At 45.3% G+C, this 12,396-nt stretch overlaps 1 protein-coding gene across 1 annotated transcript in view; it reads left to right on the forward strand.

Moving 5' to 3' along the window:
* Positions 1-11,962, forward strand: part of snx7 (sorting nexin 7) — a 36,280-nt gene extending 24,318 nt beyond the window's left edge. The window contains exons 8-9 of the mRNA XM_084938715.1: positions 1,765-1,917; positions 10,430-11,962. Of these exons, the coding sequence (XP_084794841.1) occupies positions 1,765-1,917; positions 10,430-10,504 (228 nt within the window). The 3' untranslated portion in view covers positions 10,505-11,962. The remainder of the gene's footprint in view (positions 1-1,764; positions 1,918-10,429) is intronic.
* The last annotated feature ends 434 nt before the right edge of the window (positions 11,963-12,396 follow it).

Below are 12,396 nucleotides of genomic sequence, written 5' to 3' on the forward strand. Positions count from 1 at the left end.
AGAAAGGTTTGATCAGATCATTGGAGATCAGGTCTAATCACGCTGTTCAGCTCACTTCCCAACATTTGTTGTTCTCAACAGGAAGCACAAAACAGTCTGTGCATGTTGGGAAAGTGTTGTTCTAAATGTTTCTTCGTGGCAATCAAAGAGGACGTCAGAAGGAGTCCAGCTTGTGCGGGCTAGCACTGATCTTCACATCTGTCAGCACATCTGGTCCTGACTCAGCTGCTGACCCACTGGCTGTGCTTCTTCCATGTGGCTGCTTTACATTTGACCTAAAGCCTGCGTCATTATGACCAAATTTCATCGCTTAGTTAGCTGACAGCCAAATGCTGTGAGCGACTGGGCAGCAGCTGCGATTACTGTGTAGCTGGCTGAGTAAATTCAGACTCCCTCTGAGCTTCTGTGCAGTTTTATTGGCCTCATAGTTTCTTCTGCGGGGAAATGAGGCCTCGAGTGATATTTTGTCTTAATGCAGTTACGAGTGTGCTTATTGAAGGAGACTCTTTAAACACTGTGGTTGTTTTCAACTACAGCTCATCCTGCTGTGAGGTTGTTGGGCTTTCACTATACGTTGTTATTGCTCTTACATTCATTAACCCACTTCCACTGACGGCCTCAGTGGAAGGGGAACTCCACTCATTTACAGTTGCAGGTGAGAACCTCAGAGCTGCAGGTTGTGATGAGCTCAGACTGGTCCACATGTGATCTAACTCCTTCACCTCCCTTCAGTCACACAGGATGCTGCAGGAGCTGGCTCTTCGTCACCAAGGAAACCAGAACCTCCTGTGCACCCACTAATAATTTGCTCAACCAGCACCGGCAAAAGCAGTGAGGTCAAAACAGAGGCTTGAGCAACCAGCTATCATAAGCAGGCCCTTACCTCTCACATCCTTTAGGTCTTTTATTTTGAAAGTGAATACTGTTATGCTCTTGATTTGTCTACTGTGAACCCAAAACCACTAAAAGTGTCTGACACCAAGCAGCTTTGGAGCGTTGGTGTTTGAACCCATCATACAGATGCAGCGCTGAGAAGGGATCTGATTGGTTAGTGGAATCTGTAGTCACATGTGACTGAGCTGCTGGACACAGCACGCAGTCTGTGTGTGAGTCTGTGTCAGCTGACTACACTGACCAATAAGACGAGAGGCTCCTCAGACATTAAACTTCCTTCCTTCTAGAACGTCACCTTTGATGGGAAGAAATGCTCGACTTTATGAGTCACGTATTCCACAGGCTGTGTGTGTGTGTGTGTGTGTGTGTGTACGTATTGTGGCCAGGAGGGGGCACTGTTATGTAAGTGAAGTGCACACACTGACCTCTGGCTTTCATGTGCTTCACTGAGAGTGATGAGGTGAGTGTCTGTGGCAGGAAAACTCCCAGCATGCACTCTGCTCCCACAGTAACGCACCTAAATATAATTTCACAGTGACATGAAGTTGTGCTGTAACTGCTTCATCTTCTACACTGATGTGTGTGTGTGTGTGTGTAAATGCTTTGCCAGGTGAAAATAGGTGTGGAATAAACAGCTTCACACAATTGCATACAAGCACACACGTACACAGGTACAAGTACATGTTCCTGTGTACAGATACATGTACCTGTATAGGTAGTGTAGTAGGTGCTGTATTGAACCAGTGAATGCACTGCCTGTTGCGTTAGCACAGAGGCGTGCTGTGGGAGGAGCACAGGGATACATCAGGACGTCACGCTTCCATAATGAACAATAATATGTCAATAAGCATAACGTGTGTTTGGCGGCAGCTTCAGGAGGAGGTGGATGTCCTGGCAGATCGGATGGAGCAGGCCAACAACAGCCTGAAGGGAGACTGGGCCCGCTGGCAGCACAGCATGAAGACTGACCTCAGATCAGCCTTCATCTCTGCTGCAGAGAAGAACGTGGAGTACTACGAGAAGGTGAGCTTAGACGCAGCACGCAGAGACACCTTTCATCTCACCTGACTTTGGTTTGTATCGAAGAGCGTTGTGTGCTGTTCAGGTGAGTGTGAGAGCAGCCTGAGCTGCTGCTGTTGAAGTGTGTGCTCAGCAGAGTCCATTTGTACCTACATGACACTCTGACTGTACTGATGACAGACTTCCATTCAATTCATTTTCACATCTGGAGTCATTAAAATGTGTGTTGTGTATGCCCAAGAGTACATGCTGACTGAGTGCTTGTGTAAACTGAGTGAAGAGCAGAAAGCTCTTACAGCACTCAGTTGGTTGTAGCCCTGCAGTCTCCACCCAGACACGCCCCCAGCCCCTCTGTGCTCCAGCAGAGGGCAGCAGCTCTGCCTGCAGTCCGCTCTGTGCTTATGTCAGCTCTTTGACTTCATGGTGCCACATCCTGCAGGTAGAACACTGACTCCACCTCTCTCATAGCTTTGGAGATGAAACTTCTCCCACTCGTCAACGTAACACATATCTTCTGTGGATTCTTCTCGGCTCCACTGAGCAGTGGAACAAAGGCTGGACTGGTCTTACTGCTGTAGAGCGCCGTGTGTGCTGCTGAGCGGACCGTACTGGTCCTGGATCAGATACCGGGCTGGATTCTCCCACATAGTGTTAGATTAGACACATAAGACCTGGACAGGAAATGACTGGCCTTCCTTTGTCTTCAACAACACACTGAGCTGGACGAGTGGAAGTCAAGCCCTTCATGCCCGCACACGCTCGTATGAATTCACTTGTTAGGAACGTGCAGTGCCTGCAGCTGGGCCGTGTGTGGAGCTGAAACAGGAAGTGATCGCCCCAGCCACACTGCAGCATGTCCTGCTAATTCACCTCCAGGTTCTGCTGCCGAGTCCACATGTAATAATAATAATAATGGATTGCATTTATATAGCGCTTTACAATTCCACTCTTCATTCACTCTCACATTCACACACTGGTGGAGGCAGCTACAGTTGTAGCCACAGCTGCCCTGGGGCAGACTGACAGAAGCGAGGCTGCCATATCGCGCCATCAGCCCCTCTGGCCAACACCAGTAGGCGGTAGGTGAAGAGTCTTGCCCAAGGACACAACGACCAGGACAGGCAGAGCTGGGGATCGAACCGACAACCTTCCAGTTACAAGTTAAACTGGACCTTTAGTTCATTTCATTTGGAATATTTCAGAAATATTAACCAAACTCAAAGGTTCTTAACTTGTGGACATTATTTCTATGTTTTCATGAGTGAATATAAAACTGAAGGCTTTGAGAATGTGTTCTCGTGATTGTGTTCGTTGGTGTACTTTGAAGTTTCGGTGTTCTGTGCTCATGTCAGTGGTTTGAAGTGGAAAAAGGAAAAGGGCGTGTCACACACTGAATGTGCCAGCTGACCAGTAAGAAGAGCGTGTGCTGAATGCTCAATGAACACTTGACACTGTGTCTAATGCAGGTGGTTTGTGTGCTCTTCAGTGTGGTGGAGGCTTCTTAAGCATGTGCAGCCTTTTGGTGTTTTTATGACAAACCTGCAGCGTGCAGCGCTCTCTGTTGTCTCGGTGTCTCACTCAGCAACACTGGCTGATGGCAGCTTACACGCTGAGTCTAATAATCAAAAGATGAATTGCTGGATTTATCGGATTAAATTACTGTGAGCATCAGCAGCGTTTTCCAGGATTATTTTGGTTTCAGGATGACCTGTCCCGCCCTCCTGGTCTGAAGCCCAGTCACAACAGCAGTCGCATCCAGCTGCTTTAAATTGTAAAGACACTCCAACAAAACAGGCGTGGAAGTGAAGAAAGGCTCAGACAGGATCATGAATCTGAAGATGGAAATCAGTGTTGGTGTTGAACGCTGTCAGTGCGTATGCTCCACAGGTTGGAGGTCAGCGGGAAGAGAAAGGGGAATTCTGGAAAAGTTGGATAAAGTGGAGGAGAGTGTCCTGGAGAGGGGGCAAGACTGGAGTTTGGAGTAGACTTCAGTGAATTAAACAGAGGTGATGAGGAGGTGCTGGGTAGGTAAGAGAGAACTGCAGAAGGAGACATGATCGTGGATTTTGTGAAATATCGACAGTGAACACTTCAAGAACAGGGAGGGAGATAGAAGTATGAAGGTAGAGCCGGTGACTAAATGATGGAAGCTGAAGAAGGAAGAATGTTGAACAGAGTTCAGCTCTGGGTGGTCGGGAAGAGTAACCAGATGATGTGCCGAGAGAAACTGCCAATAAGGTGTTTGGTGTTGAACAGAGGAAGGAGGCTTGGGATGCTCCTGGTAGCTAGTTTTTTAACATCTGAGTTTCAGACTGGTCAGTTCGTCTAATGTTTTCTCTTGTTTACTCAATTAAGTTACATTCGAGAAGTGTTTCATGGACAGTCAGAAACTAATATCAAAGGCATCTGAAACCAGTTATCACATTCTTCAATAATGAACCATGTGCAGCACCTCGTATCGTGCTTTATGATCATTACACCTTATAAGAAAGCAGACCCGAGTACTGGGAGGCCCAGTATAGAGAGCTGACGTGTGTGAGAGCCTGGACAAAAGTCCTTTTTCAGAATCCAGTGGAACCAGGAAGTTGGATCAGGTCTCTGTTTAAAAAGTCCTAATGTCTGATCCTATCATAGACAATGCAGCTGATAGGTGAAAGGATTCACCCAGCTGTAACTGCCTCCTGTGATCTACTCTAAGCTAATGCTCACTTTGTTCTGATCTTTGAGAGGAGAGAAACAGGCCCGTCTCTGTGTGGGTGTAATCCAAGAGGGAAGGAGCCAAGTTATGGGAAGTTGTTTTGCACTCAGAAACAGTGAGCAGAGAAAAAGCCAAAAGCCATGAATCCAATTAGTGCGTCCACAGTCTTGGACAGTGTTTGCCTCTTTGGCTCACACGTCTCATTGGCCTTGTTTTCTATATTTATTCCACATCAGAGGCCTCTTCAGCAGAAGTGCTACATCACTGCAAGCACAAGCTCCGCTGTGTAATAGCTGAGGCACGGTTTGGTTTGGTGTGAGAGCAGTTTGTGTTGTCTTGAGGAACGGGGAGGTGTTGAGAAAGTAATGAGAGCTACTCTTTACAGGACGGGAGAATAGCCCGAGTGAGGGCATCAGCGGACACACAGTAATCAGAGTGGCAGTGGGATCGGTTCACTGGCTCATTCGTGACTTTAGTGAAACTCTGCACAGCGACGTTTAAAGAGCTTGGTGTTTGCACACTGTGTGCTCTGGGGTGCACATCTGAGCGATCACAGAGGCTGTGTGCACATATTGTTATTCAGGTGCATATGTGGGCCAGTGTGGCCATGGGGGCTGTGAATGATTTATTGGTCTGGAGCCCAGAGAGGCTATAAGAATCTAATAAGAAACCTCCACCAGCTAAGAGCGATGCAGGCAGGGCTAGAATAGAATAGATGGACGTAAATGAGTGAGGATGGAGAGATCAAGGAAAGAAGGGGTGGTGTTGCTACATCAGGTCAAAAACAGTCGATGTGATCCTTTAATGCTGGGCTTTGAGCCGCTTTTTGAGTCGTGCGACCGTTTTGGTGATCGGCCCGATTTTGGCCTTCATCGTGTAGTATACGTGCGGTAACGAGAAGCGATTAACACCTCACGACCAGCTCCCGATCATCAATTGCTTGGTCGTGGTTTGAAATCCTCACGACCGTCGTGAGGGTGTCACCGCAGCTTCTCACACTGCGCACGCCCAAACACAAATGTCAGCGAAAAGGACGGCGCAGCACGGCAGTGCGGCGTGTGATCTGGACACAAGCGATGGAGGCACAACTTGTAGAACTTTGGAAAGCTCATCCGAGCCTTTTCGATGTGGCCTCGAAAAATTATCACGACCACAACAATGGCAGAGCCCATTTCTATGGTTACCTCATAGCAACAGTGTGCTGGGGCAGGGATAGCTCAGTAGGTAGAGTGGTGGCCCCATGATTGGAAGGACAGGGGTTCGATTCCCCTGAACAGCTACCCTGAGGTACCCCTGAGCAAGGTACCATCCCTACACACTGCTCCCCGGGCGCCCAATGGCTGCCCACTGCTTCACTGAGTGAATGGGTTAAATGCGGAGAGGAATTTCCCCACGGGGATCAATAAAGTATACTTTCTTTCTTTCTTTCTTCTTTCTTCAACCGTGAAAATAGTTGGATGGACACTGCTGCTCAATCACAGCTGCCTGATCAATGTTTTTCATTAGCAATTTAGCAAAGTTGATGGTGGTGGTGTGCGTGTGTGTGTGAGTGAAAGACAGAGAGGGAGAGCGAGCGACAGATTTTCTGTTATAACCTTCATGTTATGGACGCACAGTGTGAGCACTCGGGTCGCATCAGAGCATCGTGACCTACGAACTTCTAACCCCTGCGAGTCAATCGTGCAGTTTGAGCAGAAGCTGAATACGCGACTGAAAAAATGGCACAGCGTCTGCCCAGCTTAAGGCATCGAGTCCACTCAGTGATATGTGAAGCAGGACAGACAAGAGAATATTAAACAGAACAAGTTCATTCATGATCTATTCATCAGAGTCAGAAGAAGTTACATAGTCACACTAAGAATGCAACCAACAAGTTATTGTCTTATTAATGATGCACTGATTGTCATGGTGATACACAGTTATGAGGAGCTCTGCCTTCATTCTGGATGGCAGAGCCCATTTCTATGGTTACCTCATAGCAACAGTGTGCTGGAGAAGTGCTGCTGTAAATAGAAATATCATCTCTGAGCCTTTGGTACTGCTGCAGCTTCTCCTCTTCCTGATGCTGCTGTCACTCGGTATCGCTATGTTTGTCACTACGGTCGTCTTCCTCTACTTGTCCGCTATCCTTTGACCCATTTTGACTTCGGGATGTCCAGACGTACTCTGCACAGATCACCATAAAAAATGTATATACATATACAATCCATGGTTTCTGTGGAAGTACAAATTGAGCAAGTGCAAGCGATTAGTTGGGTGAAGTGTGCACAGTGAAGGAGGGGATGACCATGTGACCTGATGAACAAATGCATGGAGACATTGAGATGACAGTTTGGTTTCTAAGCAGATTATCTTATTGGGCATCCTCTCGCTCTGCACTCACCAGGCATCTGGACAGGATGCATGATGGGAGAAATGAGAAGAATCTGGCAGAACTGTACTAAGTAGAGAGGTCAAAGGTTGCACACAGAGGCGAGAGAGGAGCTTTGGTGAGGAAGCTGCAGGTGGTCGAGTGTCTGCGGGGCATGTATGAGGGCTGCGATAAGCGTAACAAATGGTTCACAGCGGGATTACACTGAGGGATATGTCTAATTCCTGCTTCCAGTGGTGATGAACAGGCTGGTGAGACACGAGCAGGTGGAGAGTGAGTAGGGGGGCAGCAGGGTGATGACGGCTCACCAGCTGGCCCCACATTTGTTCCTGACACCAGCTGAATACCACCCCGCTCTGAGTTCTGGTACTTTTCTGTCTATGTTTTAAAGAATTATACGTTTTTGTGCTACAAGAGGACGAACACACCCTGCCCATCTCTGTGTGTTCGTCCTGATTCTGGTCACCTGCTGAGCACCAATGAGTGTGGAGGAGAGCTGTCAGCTGATCAGGCTTTCCTAATGAGGTCAGAGTTGAGTCAGGGCCGTGTTTCTGACTGTGCACCGTCCTCTCGTCCCATTCTTCAGACTCAAAATGTGGTTTTAGCGTCAGGGTCACAGTTGGGTTATGGTTAGGTTAAAGGGTAAGTGGCGAGGGAAAGCGTCATGCCAATTAGATGTCCCCACAAGCTATGAATACCCGATGTGTGTGTGCACGCGTGGACAAGATGATGTGTGTGGAAGTAGAAAGCAGCAGCAGTCTGTTAGGATTGGTTGTCATGACGGAGTTTGTCTGAGGCGACGCCGTGCTGCGCTGTCGCGAGGCTCTGACTCTGTCTCGCACAAACTTTATGTGCGCCTCACACGGGCGTTTGAGTGTGTCTGCTCGTGATGGTGTGTGCTTGGCATTTTCACTTTGTGGTTTCATGGCTTCTTGCTATCAAGATAACTGCTTTTTTGGGGGGGGGCTGGGCAATATGGCCTAAAATTCATATCTCGATATTTTTTAGCTGGATGGCGATATACGATATATATCACGATTTTTTTTATTTATTTATTTTTTATTTATTTTTTTTATTTTATTTTTTTTTAGCTGGATGGCGATATACGATATATATCTCGATATTTTTTAGCTGGATGGCGATATACGATATATATCTCAATATTTTTTTAGCTGGATGGCGATATACGATATATATCTCGATATATATATATATATATATATATATATATATATATATATATATATTTTTTTTTTTTTTTAGCTGGATGGCGATATACGATATATATCTTGATATTTTTTAGCTGGATGGCGATATACGATATATATCTCAATATTTTTTAGCTGGATGGCGATATACGATATATATCTTGATATTTTTTAGCTGGATGGCGATATACGATATATATCTCGTTTTTTTTTTTTTTTTTTTTTAGCTGGATGGCGATATACGATATATCTCTATATTTTTTTAGCTGGATGGCGATATACGATATATATCTCGATATTTTTTTAGCTGGATGGCGATATACGATATATATCTCTATTTTTTTTTAGCTGGATGGCGATATATGATATATATCTCGATATTATTTTTTTTTTTTTTTTTTAGCTGGATGGCGACATACGATATATATCTCTATATTTTTTAGCTGGATGGCGATATACGATATATATCTCGATATTTTTTTTTTTTTTAGCTGGATGGCGATATACGATATATATCTCGATTTTTTTTTTTAGCTGGATGGAGATATACGATATATATCTCTATATTTTTTTTAAAGCCATAAAGTAAGAACAGAAAGAGAGTTCTTAGTCAAAGCTGTGTCCCAGATGTCACACAGGCACTTTTAATAACATACAGCGTAGATGTACATGAAAAAATTACTCTGAAATAAATTATCAGCATTTATTAAATAATAATCCTCTAGAAATAAAAGAAAACAATGTTATTTTTGTGCATAACAAAAAGCTCACAATTGTGCAGTCAAAATGTAAACTAACAGACACTGAGCAGAATAACAGAGACAGATTTTGCAGCTGCTCTGTTCCCAAAAGTTCTGCTGCTGACAGCCTGGAGTTTGAAACCGTGTCTCTTACAGGTGCCATTTGTGGTCCTTATACACACACAGTACGGTAATATTACGTTGAAGCACAGTACGTATCACTCCACGAGGCTCCTCCTGACTACGGTAGCCGTAATGCTCCGACAATCCATCAAGCGGTGCGACTTCGTAGTTTACCAAAGTCGTACTAAACATTTCTAACAGATTGCTGAGCGCCGTGTACCACATAAAATAAAATCGGTTCGCGGTCAGTAAGCACAACCAGAACTCATACATAAGGCGCGCTGTCGATTTTTGAGAAAATGAAAGGATTTTAGTGTGAGGTTATAGTCCGAAAATACGGTATAGGAGTTTTGTAAGTAATTTGTTTCGAGGCCAGAGGCTGGAGACTTCGCGGTCTGGGACACAGCACGCAGTTTCACACACTCTTCATTTTGCACTTGATGGCGCTGTTGTAAATGGTGAAAATACCAGTAGTGCTAGCTGCACGGTGTCAACACGTTAACGAGGTAACCGCTAACGCATTGATGCCGTGCAGCCCCATGCACGGGGCGATCCGCGGTAACTTGTTAATGGGGATTTGCCGCGTTAATACAGTTATGGCGTTAACGTCATTTTAACGAGTGTAACGCTGCAGCACTACAATAGTAATCTCCAAATGTTTTCTTTTTACCGACCAGCTCCTCTTTGATAGCTGCCGTGACGCACGCACACACACGCACACACACACACACACACAGACGAGATGATGAGGGCGTTCATCACACTGTTTGGTGTGACGGGGCTGCCAAGAACCAACAACAAAGGTTTACTTTGGTTTCACAAACATGATGTAGGAGCAGGTCATGGATGACGAGCTTGAGTATTTCTTCTCATCCTCTCTCTCTTGACTGTGTTTAAAGATGGGACACACTCTGGGGTCAAATTGAAACAAAGGCAGGTGTGACTTGAGGTCAGAGGTCAAATGTGATATCTTAAATCTGTGTTCAGTATGTTGAAGGACATAACTAAAGATTACCTTGGTAATTACTCAATGATCAGTCCCTCTGTCCATCTCTGCCTCCTGTGGTGCGCTGGGCTTACAAAAACACATTTATGTGGTCTTACAATGTGACATGTAAACAATAAAAATCCACGTCGACCAATTTCTATAGTTAATGTCAAAGTGACAATGAATATGTTGAGTTATAGTTTCTACGTTCACGCTTTTTGTCAGTTTTCCACCAATAATGATGAAGCTGGCTTTGAAGGCCTCGTGGATGGAAGGACCGTTAGTACGAGCTGCCGTTCCATGTGCGCTGAAAAAGTTTTATTCTCCACCCAGCGTTCACGTGGCTGCTACTCGTAGTAATATTAATATTGTCCGTCTTTATTTCAGTGTCTGGCGGTGTGGGAGTCGTTCCTGGTGTCACAGAGAGCAGAGGCCAGCGGAGGCCAGGAAGACGTTGCTTAAAATGTGGAGTTCAAAGGTCGACGCCGCCCCCCGCCCCCAACCCCCACATGACACACACCGCTCTCTCCAGCAAAACCTTCAAATGTACGAATGTACCACTGCCCGTCTGCTTTCTGTCTCTCCTCCTCTGACAGCAAACTGCTGAATCCCAGTCTCACCATTCCAACATTACTAAAACCAGCACTGTAATCCACACACACACACACGCAACAACCGTGTGATTGGCAAAGGTTCTCTGGTTTGTGTCGTTGTTGTGCTGCATGTTTCCTACAGTGACGGCCATAGCTAGCAGCTGGCTCCTGTGTCAGGTGACAAGGATGCCCTCAGGTGTCCTTCGGTAACTCGTGGATTTGGCAGCAGGAGGCGTTTTCACACAAAGCAGGGACGATCAGTTAGAGCCTCAGAACATCCTGCTCAGTGATTTTGCCACAACAAAAAAGTTGAAGTTTAATTTGTAATAAATGGTACATTGATATTGATTTCTACTTTAATATTTAAAGTTTATAATGAAATTCTGATGTTTATTAGTCTTTAGTGATGCGGTAGTTTTAGTAAGTTCTGAACTGTATAGAAGTGATAGTAGACAACAACAGACACACGGCTCATGATGGTGATGATGGTGATGAGCCTGTGGCGGTAGTATTTGCTACATCAGCCCGACGTTGTTGTGCAGATTCACCAAAGAGTCGTGTTTCCTCACAGCTGCTGCTGTCTGCACGTGTGCAGCAGCGTGTTTAAGCCAGACGGGCATCTCGTACCGAAGCGACCAAAGTATCTGTGAGCTGAAACGTAATCGGTCAGTAATTGAAAAGTAAAGCAGTGTTCAGGCTCCGTCTTTACTCACCTGCTTCTGTCCTTGTAAAAGCATCTGTTACTATCAATCATTAAGATGAGGAAATGATGGGTTTGCAGGAAACATCCATACATAGCACATAGTTTCACAGCCCTATGTTAAAATAATAATAATGATAAAACGTCAGTCTTTTGGAGATTATAAATGTGATGGTCTGAGTCATGTGTCCATGCTAATGGTAACAATAGTGAACCAGAGACATAAAAACACAGCTGCGATGAACTCGTCAGAGCGTGACCGTCTACTTTTATCAAGACGAGCTACTGAAAGTTGAAAATCTGAGTCCTTCTTATTGCCAACTTCGACTGCAGGTGGGGAGACAGCTCCCCGCCAAAGTTATGCACCAAACAAATGTCTCACATTTCATTAACAAACCTCACATGTGATGAAAGTTGAATCAGATGCATGTGAGCTGCAGACAACACTACTGGAGACGTCTGGAAGCTTTAGTCAAGTTTACTCATCTGCACTATAGCAGCCCCGTTCCAGCTGTTCTACCCACCGTTTCATACTGTGGACCTTCTGCTCACTGCTTTTATCATTGTGAAAAATAATGTGTAATAACACGATTTGAGATACTGACAATAAAGACTGATGTGACGCTACAGAGTTTGTCTTCTTTTTGGAGTATAGAGCAGCAGCAGGAGTTCTGTTAGGTCATCAGTCAGTGGACCATCCATTGACAGCATGGTCCCTGCATCATCTGGGCGTGCTCCTAAGTAGTTTTGTTCTCAGCAAATTAAAATGCATATCAATAAAGATTTTCAGCGTGAATATTCAGTTGATCGCGATCCGGTGTGTGATTTCAGTTTAGACATGCTGCCTGTTGACCCGTATCACTGAGGGAAGACATGCAGGTTCAGTTCCCTGCATGCTCTCATCTCACATTGCTGGAGTTGCAGCATATTGAAGATTAAACTAGTCAGCAAAGTTTGTTTCATTTTGAGCAGGCCACAAGCTGAGGTGATGCCTACTTCTGTGTCATCAGGCTGGAGCAGCATCGCACATGAATGACTTTCCTGTGTTTAAATGGAAACAT

Source organism: Perissodus microlepis, chromosome 9 (assembly GCF_051167445.1).
Source record: "Perissodus microlepis isolate ML-2025 ecotype Zambia chromosome 9, ASM5116744v1, whole genome shotgun sequence".
Classification (NCBI taxonomy): domain Eukaryota; kingdom Metazoa; phylum Chordata; class Actinopteri; order Cichliformes; family Cichlidae; genus Perissodus; species Perissodus microlepis.